This window comes from Castor canadensis, chromosome 2 (genome assembly GCF_047511655.1).
Source record: "Castor canadensis chromosome 2, mCasCan1.hap1v2, whole genome shotgun sequence".
In the NCBI taxonomy this organism is placed as follows: domain Eukaryota; kingdom Metazoa; phylum Chordata; class Mammalia; order Rodentia; family Castoridae; genus Castor; species Castor canadensis.
In genome coordinates, this window is record NC_133387.1 from 134400452 (window position 1) to 134415366 (window position 14915).

At 47.5% G+C, this 14915-nt stretch overlaps 1 protein-coding gene across 3 annotated transcripts in view; it reads right to left on the reverse strand.

Annotated features, from left to right (window-relative positions):
• Positions 1-14915, reverse strand: part of Frmd5 (FERM domain containing 5) — a 314393-nt gene that overhangs the window by 12971 nt on the left and 286507 nt on the right. For all 3 annotated transcript variants that reach the window (XM_074065848.1, XM_074065847.1, XM_074065846.1), the window contains exons 7-10: positions 13769-13856; positions 4701-4789; positions 1729-1792; positions 1129-1220 (exon numbers count right to left, since the gene is read on the reverse strand). In XM_074065848.1, the coding sequence (XP_073921949.1) occupies positions 1129-1220; positions 1729-1792; positions 4701-4789; positions 13769-13856 (333 nt within the window). The remainder of the gene's footprint in view (positions 1-1128; positions 1221-1728; positions 1793-4700; positions 4790-13768; positions 13857-14915) is intronic.

Here is a 14915-nt window from a genome sequence, read left to right on the forward strand (position 1 = left end):
GTCCACTCAGATTAGAAGTCTTTTTGCCCCAGATCATCCCTGATTCTATAGTGAGAATCAAACAATTCAGAAAGTCTCCCCAAGAAACAGCCTCTGGGGCTGTGGCCCTGGTAACTGGGAGAAGACCCGTTCTGCTGGCCAGGATGGCCAGGATCCCACCATGGCTAGCAGGTAGCAGAATCTGCTTACTGGGGAGGAGGTACTCAGTCAGCTCAGAGCAAGTCTGATTTCTCCAGGATCCTTTAGGACAGTAAAGAAGTAGAGAAGACCTAGCTTGTTAGGGGCATTGGTGATAGCAAGGCTCACCCTGGGTGGAATAAATCACACCGACTTGCCTTGTCCTGATTAAGAAGCATCTTACTAAATTGTTATGTTTTATTCTTAAAACAAGACCAAGTTTTTTTCTGAAACATTTTACTTGGCATCACCCCAGATTCTCCAATGGCTATTTCTTTGCTCCCTAATGCTTTTACAACTTCCTTAATCAAAGAAAATGGCCTGCCAGACTTCACAGAATTCTTTAGTAAACAAAGTTTACTTGGCTTCAGTAGCAGCCAAGCCCTTGCCCTTCTCCAGCTGCCCTACCTAAGGCTCCTGGGCACTTGGCCTATCATTGGTAGCACCTATGGCAGAGACACACCAGGAGGGATTGACATTAACTCTAGTTCAGCACACCAGGAGGGAGACCCAGAGTCTTTCCAAGACTTAGGACTAGGCTTAGGTGCTGTTCTGGGTTGTACCTGGTTTTTTACAGAACTGTTGTCTTCTAGGACTCCAAATGGCTCCACAGGGACAGCTTCATTCAAACTGGACACATGTTAGATTTTTCTGACCCAGTCTTTACCCACAAAAGACCAGTCTTGCTCTGCCATTGGGAATTGTTCAAAGACATCTCAAAGCAGGCTCTTTGAGCAACTTAGCAAGGACACAGCCCCAGACCTTAGTTCTGTACTGCCTGGGGGCACGAAAACCCAGAAAGAGGTCTGAGTTTTACTTGGAAGCCAGCTTTGTCACATCTTCATGTCTCCTTTCTCAAAAGAGTTTCTCAAGGGTTGCCTATCTTTCCCCTAAAAAGCAGCCTTTGTGATTTCGCTTGATAGGTGGACCCCATCACATGTGTCCACTTACTTGTAGAAAGCTTGGTTCTCGATTCCACATTTCCAGAGGTGCTTGCAGGCTTCTGGAGTTGGAGCAAAATATGTGAGAATAATTTTCTTTTCCTGCAAAAATTTCCACATTAGAAACAGCTGAGTGAGTGAAGAAGCCCAGGACACTGAATTGCTGAAGGCCCTCGACAGCTGGCTATCTGGAAGGGAAGGTTAAAGGACCCACTAGGGTGGAACTTAGTTCAATACATTGCCTCACATCTGGCAAGTCCAATCAGAGTGAGTCTTAGCTAGTACAAGTTGAACCAGGAGAGCCCTTGGTGAGAAGTAGCACTTGGACCTGGAATTTCCATATGGAATAAAAGGAATCTCACTTTGACTACATTTCCTGGAGGTAGGAGGGATCTCTTGTGTGAAACCTCTGGGTGTCATCAACATCCCTGAGGAAGTCCTGTGCTCAGGGCCTTCCTACCCTTTCATACCTTACCACCAAGTCTTGACCTTGGTCTTAGTTGAGCATGCAGGTGTCTTTGCTCTACTTGGAGCCATGAGACTTGGCTCTAGCCATCAAGAATAACTGCAGTGTCCCAGCCCTCCCTGAAGAGAGGAAGACAGTACTTACCTCTTTCTGACTTACATATAGATAGAAAGTCTTTCCTTCAAATTTCAGCTTGGTCACTTCATTCCTAGAAGCACAAAGAAAGCACTTGTCACCTTGCTGTAGGCTGCCTGTTCACAACTAAGTCTTGTAGATGCACAGCCCACCCCAACTGGAAGGGGTTCCAGGCACAGACACAGTTTTAGCCAAAATCAGAACTGAAACAAGACAGCAGTGCAGAGGCCTTGGAGAACAGTTGTTGGAACAGTTCAATCCACAGTTTTCTGGTCAATCACACAATAATAATAGGGTGATAGGAGGATTTCGGGCTCATCAACAGTGGCTGAAAAGGGGAAACATTTGCATGGAAAGTGAGTCTAGGTGGAGTGCCCAGGGTCATTTCAGGATACGGTTTATAATAGAGGTGCATTATCTGTATGGGTCTGTCAAATGTAAGATGCCACAGGGAGATGATAAGGCCGAAGTTCAAGATACAGCAAATAATGAAATACAATGCAACCGGGTTCCGAGGGAGTTGAGTCTCTCAGGTGACTGTGCCACTGGGTGGAAAATGCAGTTCACTGCAGACAAATGTCAAGCAATCTCAGGAGAGGGCAGGGCAACATACCAGAGAGAAAGCAGATTACACGGAACAGTCATGCAGCGTACTGACCAGGAAAGGGGCTTAGGGGTTATTGTAGAAAAATCCTTGAAGCCACCAGCCCAGTGAATGGCTGCAGTAAGAGAGGCAAACAGGATACTGGGGTATGTCACCCGCAGGACAGACACAAATCAGAAGAAGTGATATGGTTACTGTACATGGCAGGGCCTGGATCTCACCTCCACATACCGCTCTCAGCCTTGTCACATTTATAAAGACAAATTACCAGAGCCTTGCCTGAAGTGGATGTCCCTGAGAGCCAGAGAACTAGGCCTCAGCATCAGTTACTCCTCACTTCCCTCTGTCTGCCTAGCACGGCTGCCCCAGGAGCCTCAAGGCCCTCTCCCCCCACTGGAGCTCTTGTTTTGTGCCCAAGATCTTCAAGGAAGTTCTTATATTTCTTCCTCTTTTCTGGGGATATCTCCTCAATATCCTAGTAAGTAGTAGAAAGGTAGTAGGAAGCATGCACCCAATTTCCTGCTGGAAAAAAATTCAGGGGACAGAGGAAAGTTACCTGACCTCTGTGGTCCTGGAAATCATGGCTGGGTCAGGATAACAGCTCACACCTCTGATTACCAGCTCTGAGGTAGCCATATGCTATTCTCTCTCAGTCCCTCTGTTAATCAACCAATTATCAATCTCTCCTACTCACACAGAATATAATAAATATCCAGTGCTTAATATACAGTCAAGCACAGACTATTTATGCTCCAATAAGCAAGATAGAAAAGGAAGGGAGTTTTCTTTTGAAAGTGAAGTTTACATGTTATAAAATTGAGACAGGAGAGCAGACTTTCTGAAGTGGTACATGAAACAAAAGTGGGAGAAGAAGGGGAGCATGGTAGCTGCTGGAAAGGTAAGTGTAATTGAGGGACTGTACGTGACTGTTACAGGTTGTGTCCTACTTGTTTCTAGCTAATCATGCTCTCCAACAGGGACTTTGTGAGACAATTCCCTTGGTCAGAATGTGGTCCTCTAAGGAACATCAAGTCGCCCCGATACATCCAGGCAGCAAATGGTCCACAGTGGGAGATTCATAGCCTGCTCACTGTCTTTGTTTGAAAAGTATTTTGTTGGACAGGAGACCCCAAACCCTCACCAGAAAGCATGTGAAGTGGGCTAATGTGAGGAAGCCTAGCGAATAGGCATGTCAGGTAGACCCGTGACACCAGGCTTCACTGTGAATGGGACCCAGCTCTGCATGTCTGAGGAGCAGTTTCTCTAGCACCCTGGTCAATCATATTGCCATTCTTCACAAGGACAATATCGGTTAGGAAGGTGTTTGGTGTTTGTCCATCAGCTCAGTGGTGGGGCTAAAGAGAGTAGAAGAGGAGAGTTGACTGAAGTAGCCCCAGAAGAAAGCTCATGAGAAAGCAACCCTGGACTCAGACTCCCTCATTTGCTCTGCTGGAGAAGGTAAAGGGACTAACAGCCGTCTTCCCCCTTCTGGGCTCTACTGGACCAAGAGAAGCCATTTCCCCAAGCCCATCAAGGGAGGTGGCCAGCTTAGACATGGCAGGATGCGGCCTAAGAAGGAACAGAAATCACAGGGTCTTAGAATATGCAGTGTCCTGGTGAGACTGACAGATGTCTACATGGGCCAGCTAGTAAAAGGGTCTCGAGGATATCCATATGGGAGTTTGCCCAGCCATGCAGCAGAACAGACACCAAACAAACCAAAGTTGGGCCAGGCGAGGAAGCTGTTTGTAGTAGCTGCAGCTGAGGCAGTGGTTCTTACACACTAGATGTGACAGTGGAGAGGGGTGGGAAGGACACTTACCCCTTCCCTCCTTGGCTAAGGACACTTTACCCTGAAGAGGGAGAGCAGGGAGGCATCTGAGCTCTTGTAGATCCATGCACAGTTGGGGTTGGTCTGAGGAGGGTGTTGGGAGCATAATGGTGATTTACGTCTGCTCCAGGGGTCTCTGTGTGTGAGCCCCTCTCTTGTTAACAGTGGATAAAGGCATTGGGCCATCTGCTGAGATGCTCCCACAGTCTCAATAGGGTTCACTTTGGCTCTCAGCAGGTGACAGCCCTAAGGATTCAATTCTCTTGGGAACTTTGCCTCCCTAATACTGGCTCTAGCCCCAGGTCTTCCCAGAAATCAAACTCCCATGCCCTTTCTGTCTCTAGGGAGGCTGTTGGCAATCACGGACCCCCGTTTGGAAGAATAAGATCCCTAGGAATAGACACTACCTCGATCAGTTACCATCCTCAACGCAAGGCTTTGGAGAGGGCTCAGAACCCTAACTGCCCACCACAGACAAAGGACATGAGAACTCCAGCCCCTCCCCAGTTAATGAGGTAAAAAGATGATGAAGATGAAAATACTCACCATTTAATGAAGTGGACCCTCTTGTTTCCTTGAAGAACGACAAACCCAAAAGGAGTGAAGGCCAGAAATGCAGCATTTCCTGATACATCCTGCAGTAGAGAAAGATTTGTCACTGGGTCACAGACAAGAGAGGACAAAGGGTAGGAAACACTGTTGTTCATAGGGGAGGCAGGGTTTCCACTTTGCAGTAGGTCACAGAGGGAAGAGCAGGGCATCTGGAATCATAAGACTTCAGTTTGAGTTCCAGGCTTGCCATTTGCCAGCTGAGTGACAACAGGCAAGTTACTTGCTGAGCCTCAGTGCCTGTATCTATAAGTTGTAAAGTATAATGACACCAGCCTTAGAAAGCTGTTTTAGGGGTGGATGTGATGGTGTACATCTCTGATACCTCCATTGGAAGGTGGAGGTCAGGAGGACTGCAGTTTGAGGGCAGCATGGGCATAAAGTTAGAACTCATCTCAATCAACAACCTGGGTGCACAGATGCATGCCTGTGGTCCCAGCTGCATAGGAGGCATAGATAGGAGCATCACAATCTGAGACTGGCACCAGACAAGAATATGAGACCCTATCCAAAAAACAACTGAAGTGAAAAAGGGCTGAGAGTGCGGCTCAGGTGGTAGAATGCCTGCTTAGCGAGTACAAAGTTCTGAGTTCAAAACCCCAGTACCGACAAATAAAAGTAGGTTGTTATGACCACTCAAAGAGAATGGCAAAATCTTGTTCAGTGCTTGGTAGGATTGTAAAATGGTGCAGTATGGAAGTTTTTCAAGTGGTTAAACACAAAAGTAGCACATGGTCCAACAATTCCACTCCTAGGTACTTGTCCAAGAAAACTGAAAACGTGTCCACACAGAAACTAGTACATGAACAGCACTATCATAGCAGTCAAACAGTGGAGCCAGTGCAATCCATTTTGTAATGGAAAATGCCCATCAGGTGGTAAGTGAACAAACAAGTGGTGTTTGATGGCTTAACAGATTATTGTTCAGCAGTAAAAAGGAATGAAGTGCTCATGCTACAATGTGGATGAAACTTCACACAACAATGCCTAGTGGGCATTATAAAAGACCATATGTGGAATGATTCCATTTGTATGTAACACCCAGCATAGGCAAATCCATGGAGATACAAGCATTACTCAATTCCAGGGGTTGGAGGGAAAGGGAAGGAGGGCAGTGACGGCTAATGGTTATGGGGTTCCTTTTCAGGGGGGTCATGGAACTATGCTAACCTTAGATAGTAATGATGGTGGCCTAAGTCTGTGTGTGAATATACTGAAAACCATGGAATTGCACATGTAAAAGCTGTTGCCAGGGAGAGAGAGATAGTTATTATCATGATGATCCTATGACACTTGGCTCCTTCAGGAAAGTTTAGCTGAGGAAAAGGTAAAAACAACCTCAGGGTTGTTACCAGCCCTGAGGCACCTGAACCAACAGAGAGGGTCTCCTGGTCACCAGTCATCCTTTTGTAAGCAGCAGGCTTGGCTCTCTGACCAAGTGGGGAGAAGGTGCAGCAGAAGGCAGAGGTGACAGTTGGCCCCTCAGAGGGGCTTCCTGTGTGATGGGGTCAGGTGAGGACCTGCTGTCAGGCCGCATGAACAATGATGGAGGTGGCCAGAGAACTATGCCATGAGGTCGGCCAAATGCACCTACAGGAGTTTTGTGGGCCACATCTCAGGTGGCGTCCAGATGCCTGGCGTGAGGCATGTGAGTGGGAGCCAGACCAGCCTGAAGGTGGCTCTGTGGGTCTCTTGCCTTCAGGGTTTGCTGCCCTGGCTCAGATTTTCAGCCTGGAGCCTCATGAGCCTCGTTGCAAGGAAAGCTGCAGATTTGCCTCTTGGAGCCGGGTTTGCAAGTGTGAGCTTCTGGGCCCAGGGACAGAGCTGGAACATGTTTTATAAACATTTCTGATTAACATTGCTGTTGTCCTTTTCTCAGAGTCTGGAGATCTGCACACTTGGCTGCAAGCGTAGTGTCACTTAATGCATGGGCACAGCAAAGGGCTTTTAAAAATAACTGGAATGGAGACATTGAAGCCACAGGGCTGGGTTTCCTCCTACCTGTCACCAATGCCTAGTGGTGGTTATTAATATCTGAGCATCAGGCACTGCACACAAACACTGTTCCTGCCAGGAAGCAGCAGGGCTAACCTGGCTGACTTGGCAGAGATATGGGTCAGGGCAGGGAGAATGCCTGGGAGAGGAGGCAGGCAAGGGAAGGTGGGCACCAGGAAACTTTGTGCTCGCTGTGCAGGCTGGATCCAAGGAAGTCCTAGAACTTCAGGCTTAGAAAGACAAGAGGCCTGAGGATAGAGACCTATTCACACTGGCATAGAACAGGGCTGCAGGAAGTGTTTATTAGATAAAGGTGTAAGATGATTTAGAGGGTTAGGGCATGTGGCTGCAGCATGGGAAGTATGCGTGCACAAAATTGAGGAGACAACAAAAGTGGGCAGAGGTGGGGAGGGTGTCTTACAATGCTTTCTGAGTCAGGAAAGTCCTGAAAAAGAACAGCTAGAAGGATTGAGAATGGTGCTTGTGGCACAATAATAAGAGGGGAAGGAGGCAGGGCCTCCCTTTGCTTGTTCACTCTGCAGGGATGGAGCAGGACACCTGAGCCAGGACCAAAGTGCAATAGGCTCTGGGTCAGATCTGTCATCTAGCTCTGCCACTCACTGTGTGACAGTAGCCAGGTCCATTAATTTCTCCGTGTTTCAGTTATGGTTGGTATTTCTCATCTCATAAGTTTGCTTAGTGGGCATATAATGATACCAATGGCTGTGTTAATATTCTCACACCTGCTGAGTTTGTTGAACTTAGTACAAAAACCCTTACATTTAATTTTTGTTTTCCCCTTGATGTTGACAGATTTAAGATATCCTAGTTAGGTAACAGGGGAGTGGGAAGAAGTCCCCTTGTTAGGGGGGCCACGGAGCAGGAAGATTTGGGTGATCTGCAGTGAGTGGAAGTGACACTACTGGTGATCTAGGAGTTGTTCAGTGACTGGCATTCCTCTGGCCACAGCAAAGGGAAGAGTTTCTTTCATGAGGTGGGTGGTACCTTCCAGGTGACCTCAGGTGACTTCTGAGAGAAAGTAGGGTTGGAATTGTAGGAACAGCCTCTCCTGCCCAAACTAGCTCATCTGGAACAGGGAGTGAATGGGTCCTAAGCACTCCTGATAATCCATGCATCCAATCAGTAATGATGGCACCTTGAACCACCCCTACCTGGTCTCTCATACAAAGAGCATGTGGGTGCAGATGAAGGTTACAGCAAGACCCCAGCATCCGCTGGGCCAGAAGGCAACTAGAATGCTGACTACTTGTCTCTGGCATGTGAGGCTCAGCCACCAGTGAGGGGTGGGACTTGGAACCACAGCAAGAACTCTCACATCCATACTGGCATGTGAGCAGAGGCCACACGGACACCTTCTCTGGAATGTTCAGTTTCTTCTAATAGGTCATTCTCACTGTGAGCCTGCCTTTGGGGTTTGTGTGCAAAGTAACAAGTTGTGTAACAAAAAAGAGCAGGGAATAAGGAGAAGTGTCAGATTTTCCACCTTACCAAGCAGGATCCTACCCTTCCTCCTGGTCTCCTTCCCATCCCCATGAAATCAATCCATGGGACTGAGTTGATTAGTGGATCTGGGAGGTGGAATAAAAACTTGGGTCTTGACAGCTTTGCAGTGGATATTGCCAGCCCCACCCTATATCTGATAGCAGTCATAAGAATCTACTTCACTTTTATAGTTGTGAAGTAAGACTTTGAGACTTTTATCCTTGTGGGAAGATGCCAGAGACAAGTAGCCAACATTCTGGCTGCCTTCTCTCTTGGACACCCATTGCCAGGCATCTTGCTGATACCTTCATCTGCATCTGTTGCATACGAAGCCCTCTGGAGAATTGCTGTCTTTGGATCAGAGACGGACTGGCATTGTTTGAGGTGCTGTTATTACCAAGAGCTTCAGTTTTGGTTTAGAAACCTAGCTGTGCTTCTGATTTGCTCTGTGACATACTTCTTCAGATCTTAATTACTTCATTTGTAAAATGAGGACAATAACATTTACCTTGTGAAATACTGCCATTTGATTTTAAGAAGACAGCTCAAATGTCTTACTACTAGGATAGGGTCAATGGTGTTCTTGGAGATAAATTTACATTCATGTTTTTGTTTTTGTTTTTTTTTTTTGGTGGTGCTGGGGTTTGAACTCAGGGCCTTATGCTTCCTAGGCAGGTACTCCACCACTTGAGCCACTGTCAGCCTACATTCATGGTTCTTCATTCAATGTTCAGGTGGAACCTACCACCGTACTTGACTTGCATCAACTCAGCGCTATCTCAGATGGATTATGACTTTGCCTAGATAAGGGTTTCTGGAAATCAAAGCACTGGCCACCTCTGCCCAGTCCTCACAGGTTCCACCTCTAGATAGGACAAAGTAGGCCTTTCTCCTGCCACACAAGAAGATCTCTTGGTGTGAGGCGTCAGGACCATATTACTCTTGCTTATTAGGCTTCCAGGCTCATCCTGTGTCCTATCTGGAGAATGGCTAAGCTAATATACTCTTGGTGAGAAAAGCCTCTACTTTTTTTTTTTTTTCTTTTTTTGGCAGTACTGGGAATTGAACCCAGGGTCTTGTGCTTGGTAGGCAAGTGCTCTACCTCTTGAGCTACACCCCCAGCCCTTTCATGTACTTATTTTCTTTTGTATTATGTTTCTGATATAAAGTCTTACTAACTGTGCCTGAGCAGGCGTTGAACACCTGGTCTATCTTTGCTTTCTGAGTAGCTGGGATTATAGAAGTACGCCACCATGCCAGGCCTATTCTTAAAAAAAATGCAAAGATGATTACGCATGCTCTTCTAGACACTTGTAACTCAATTCTGAAAGAGCTCAAGATTGGGAATCTTAAGTCAGTCATGAAAATCAGTTTCAAAGTACTTCAAGTTGGCCACCAGGAACCAGGTTGGAAACAAAGAGGAGGAGGCAACACCCTGTAAGAGGCTTGCATCACTGTGTGCCAGTCCGAAGTGGAGTTCTTGGTGGAAAATTGTCATCTGAATGGCTTTGGTCAAGTTCTTCATTTCAGCAGTGAGTACATCACCCTCCCCAAAGCACAGCCACGAGGGCTCACTGAGGGTGGGACAGGCGTCACTGATCCTTTCTGCCCCGATTCTCTGAAGTCAGGAGCAACCTGTCTAGGTGGAAGAAGAGGGTCTGATATAGAGAAGAGGCTCCAGAGCTGGATGAAGGAAGTAAAGATCATATTTTAAAGGTAGAAGAACAAACAGTACAATTTTATTTTTGTGATCTAATCCAGATCCTGCTGAAATCAAACTTCTCCTGGTCTATACAGAGCAGACATAAACTGGTAAACTCACATTATTATTATTTTGAGATGTCTCATTATGTAGCCCAGGCTGACCTTGAACTTGTGATCCTCCTGCCTCAGCCTCCAGAGTAGCTGGTATTATAGGCATCAACACCATGCCCGGCTTTCCACTAATTTTTATGTGATGATTCCACAAATCTTATAGCTCTGTGTGTTCTCTGTATCAGAACTGGCAGTGAGTCATGCTTGACTCCTACGTAAATGTCATCACTCTAGGAAGACCATGGACAGTAACTGAAAAAGGACCACATTGGGATGAGACGACTCTGGGTTTAAGTCTCGGTACCATCTTTACCAGTAACTTTGGGCATGTTAGTAAGTCCCTCAGAGGTGGCTTCTTATCCACCTTGTATTCTTTATTATCCGCACCTTCAAAGGCTCATGTTTTTAATCTGAAAGAGAATATGTTCTTGGTGATGTTGAAATAATGCATGCAAGAGCCTGGCACCTGCAGGCTCTCCATAAGTAGCACCTTCAGATTCCTAGCAAAAAGGCTGAGTGCAGGCTAGGTATCCGCGACGGGGCTAACTACTCCATGAACTCAACAGGGCAGTCCCATCAGTCAGCCAGTCAGCCCCAGCACAAGGCTGCAGGAGACCCCCGGGCAACCAGCCTGAGGGCCAGCTCAAGTAGAAGAAGACAGTTGCTCCTGAGGTTGGAGGGGTGTCAGGGCCAGGGAGCAGATGCAGTAACAGGCCTCACTCTCCTCTCCAGCAGTTGAAGACGGGCTACTGGGGGCTCCTGCCAGGAGTTGGGGGCAGATGGTAAAGGCAGAGAGGTCAGGACAGTCTTGAGCAAGTTTGGAATTTGGGTATTAGTACTCTGACTGCCTGGTCAGGGTTTGTAGAAGCTCTTTCTCCTGGTCCCAGGATCAGACAAGGACACTCTGGGCAGAAACGAAACCATTAGTGTGCATAGGGTGAATAGCAGCTTCTCAATCGGTCCAGGAGAAAAGAACCCAGCTGAGGCTCTCATTTAATTATCAAAACGATTCCTCTTCCTCCGTCCTCCCTAGGGCTGTGTGCCCCAGATTCCCTGGGCCCAGTAATTGCCTCTCTGTTAATAGAAATCATCAGTATTTATTACACTGGGTGTGCCAGCTTATTTCGGTTCTCCTTGTAGCAACATTAAGGGGAATGCTTGGTAACGCATCACTAAAGTGACTCTTCTTATTAAGAGTAAAGGCTGCCAACTGCCCTTTGCCTGGGAGGGCTGAGGAAGCATGGCCAGAGTCTAATGATAGGAACTGAGGGGTTCTGTCTGGAATCTGCTGCAGGAGTCCCAGGTGAGCAAGAGGGACAGGGCTCAGGAACACAGGACCAGAAGCCCATTGAGATGACTGCTCCCCAAAGAAAGTCTCCAGGGGCTCCTGTTCCATATAGGCTACTTAACAATGGAAAGTGACTTGAGTTCAAATTCTTGCTCTGCTACTCAGGGTCTTGTGAACTTTGGCCTTCCAGAGCATCACTAAAACAGGGAGAATAACAGGCTAGCTGAGGATTCAACAGGAACAAAGGCAAAAGGATTCCCCTGGGCCCGCCTGGAAGGCATTCCACATGCTCTCCCCTATCCTTCCTTTTTTAGCCCTCCCTCCTTTCCAGGAGCAGATGCTGTGGTGGAGACAATGATACATGGGACTGGGCCACACACAGGGTATGAATGTGTTGTTTCTCCATGCAGCCTCTTCCGCCTCTCTGTGCCCAAGATGGACAAACTCATCAAAGTCAAGGCTGAGTCAGGAGCCCACAGTTCTGAGGTGGATGTGAATTTGGGCTGACACCAGGCTGGCTGCCACTTATAAGCGACTTCCAGGCCCCCGTGGGCAACACTGGAGAATCCTACCCACCTCTAGTCAGTTGTCATGTTTCAAGGGGCACTGCCTGTCCACGTCTATGTCAGACCTGCCCTGGTCTTATGTGTGACTTCAAGGGGACCGGGCAGGTTTGGGCTCAAATGCAGAAGTGATCCAGCACAACCATATCTACCTTTAGGTAGCTATGTCTTAAGATCCTGGAATGGCTCAGCAGTTCAGCGAGCACAATTATTGGACATCTACCATGTGCTTAACTGCAGATGAGGAGTGTGAGGCTCAGAAGCCTCCAAAGGCCATGGTAAGTAGGAGACCAGGACTGGAGCCTAGGGCCAGCTGTCCCCAAACTCTTTACTCCTATGGGGATCCCCTCCCAAAGTATCTGAACAATCGATGGGTACTACTTCTGTTACACAGGGGATGTTGTTTGGGCAGCTTTGCTAATCTGTAAGTATCCATAATATCAGTCCTTTAGCATAAACAGCATGGGTAAGTTTTCTGTCAGTGCTGCCCCAGGAGCATAGGGGTTACCTGGCTGTGGGCTGTACCAGTGGGCAGAGAACCAAAGAGTAGGGAAGATGATCAGGGTTATGAATGCCACATGTTCTCAAGATTGACAGAAAATCCTAGGCAAGAACAAATCATCACCTCACCAAGGAGCTAAGGGAAATGCTGCTTTGTTCCTGTGTCTCTTAGTGACCTTATCTGGAGACAGGGTCATTGCAGAGGTAATAAAGTTAAACTGAGCCATTAGGGTGGGCTCTTCTCCAGTGTAACTGGTGTCCATCTACGAGGGGAAACTTTGGACACAGACATGAACAGAAGGAAGGCACTATGAAAATACTGGTAGAAGATAGTCACCTGCAAGTCAAGGAGAGGGGCCTGGACCAGATCCTCCCCTCAAAGCCCTCAGAAGGAAACAACCCTGCCAGCAGCTTGAGATCATACTTCTAACCTCCAGAGCAGAGACAATAAATTTGCGCTGTGTATGCTGTCCAGCCTGATAATTTGCTATTTTAGCCCTCCAAACTTACAGCATCCCCTCACCTATCAGGAAGAAAAGGTTGATGTCACACAGCTCCCAGTTGATCCTGTCCCCTTTAGATCAGCTGGAGAGCTGGTTTTGCTGGTGGTACTGCAACCTCTCCAGTAATGGAAAGGGAGGAAATGAGGAGAAACTAAGGCAAAGATCAGGTGGCAAAGCCAAAGGGAAGTGAGTGGTAGTGGAGGGATGTGCCCACAAGAGATGGAAGAGGCCGTCGGTCTTGGCTGTCCTCAGCAGTGCGTGGGCTGTCCGCTCATCTCCCAAGTGCCTGACATGCGTGAGTAATTACAGATGTTCCCCTCCCCACAGGGCCAGCTTCCCTGGCTGGCTCTCGCCTCACCCTCACAGGCGCACAATGGAATTAAATGTGACCCACTGTGGTTGTACATGGTGACTTGTGCTACTGCAGTCAATAAAACTCACTCTTGAAAGGAAGCTAGATTTATAGGTCAGGGAAGGGTGGGCTACTGCTGGGTGCCCTTTAATCATTCCTGCCCAGCAATAGCCCACATTCCACGTGGGGGCCTCCACATTCTTCTTCTGTTCCCATCAAATTACCTACTGCTGCCAAAGTCGGGCCCTGGTGTTAGATTTGTTATGTAGATTGAGTTTGCATCCTCTGACGTTAATGTGGCAATGCAAAATTATGCAGCATGGACTCCAGAGTTTTTGACGTGAGGCATTTTCTCTGGCATCTGTCACTGCAAGAGCCACTCATGTACTCACAGAAGGGAGCTTGCGGGCACAGCACACAGCCCCTTCCTCCTGTGGCCCTCTTGAGGAGGCATGGTCAGTGTGGCCTCCCCCGGGGAGTCTTACCTTACATGGATGAGGGTCTACTCCGTATGTCTCCAGCGTCTGCGCTTTCCGTAAGAAGTTCAGCTCTGATGTTGCTGGTGTCTGGCCACTGCGATAAAGGACAGGAGGCGGATTCAGGGCTTCTTGTTCCCTCAGGTCCCTCGAGGTTAAGTCTCTGTTAAGAAGTACTCACAGGGCCTGGCACAGTGGCTTACCCTGTAATCCCAGATACTCCAGAGGCAGAGAGAGAACTGCCATTCAAGGCCAGCCCCGGTAAAAAGTTACCGAGACCCCATCTCAACCAGTAAAAAGCTAGGCATGGTGGTATGTTCCTGTCATCCCAGCTACAGAGGAGGTACAGGTAGGAGGGTTATAGTCCAAGGGTAGCCCCAGGCTTTTGCCTTGAGACCCTATCTGAAAAGATAACTAAAGGAAGAAGGGCTGGAGATACAACTAAAGTGATAGAGCACCTGCCTAACAAGTATGATACCCCAGTTCAAACCCCAGAATTACTCCCCCAAAGTACTCAGATGGGCCACATGCCTCAATTTTTCCAAAGAATGTGCTCTCTGCTTAGTTCTAGAACCAACTTCAGAGACTCAACTCTAGGATCAAAACTAAAATGTCTTCTGAGTGAGGCAGGCTACATAATGAATCAACCACCTGAGCTGAGTGTAAACAACAGTGAATGGTGGGGACAGTGGCAAACTGGGGAATCTCCCTTTATCTAATAAGCATAGGTGATTCTCAGCTCTGAGATTATGGACACGAGCCCAACATTGTTAGATGTTGTATTTTTAAACAGATGTCAGAGATACCGATTTTGTGGTATTTCACAATTTTAAACACTGTGAGGACAAAAAAAAAATCTGTAGCTTGGTCACAGGCCATAGATTTCTTGTCTGTGATTTGATTTAGACTGAATACAAAGAAGGGGCTAGTATATCTTGCTGGGTGTCACCCAACCCTGTTCCTTTACCAAAAGGGAACACGGGGATGGATGCAGGATGAAGAGAAGCAGTGGAAGACAACAGTGTCATGCTCCCATACTCCCCAGTTCTGTCTGTCCACAGTGTGACACTCTGAGAAAAGAAACAAGCTGAAAAAGGAAAGTCAGCCCTGGCTCCAGCCATCTGAAGAGGACTTAGCATCATGGAGGTCTGTGGAT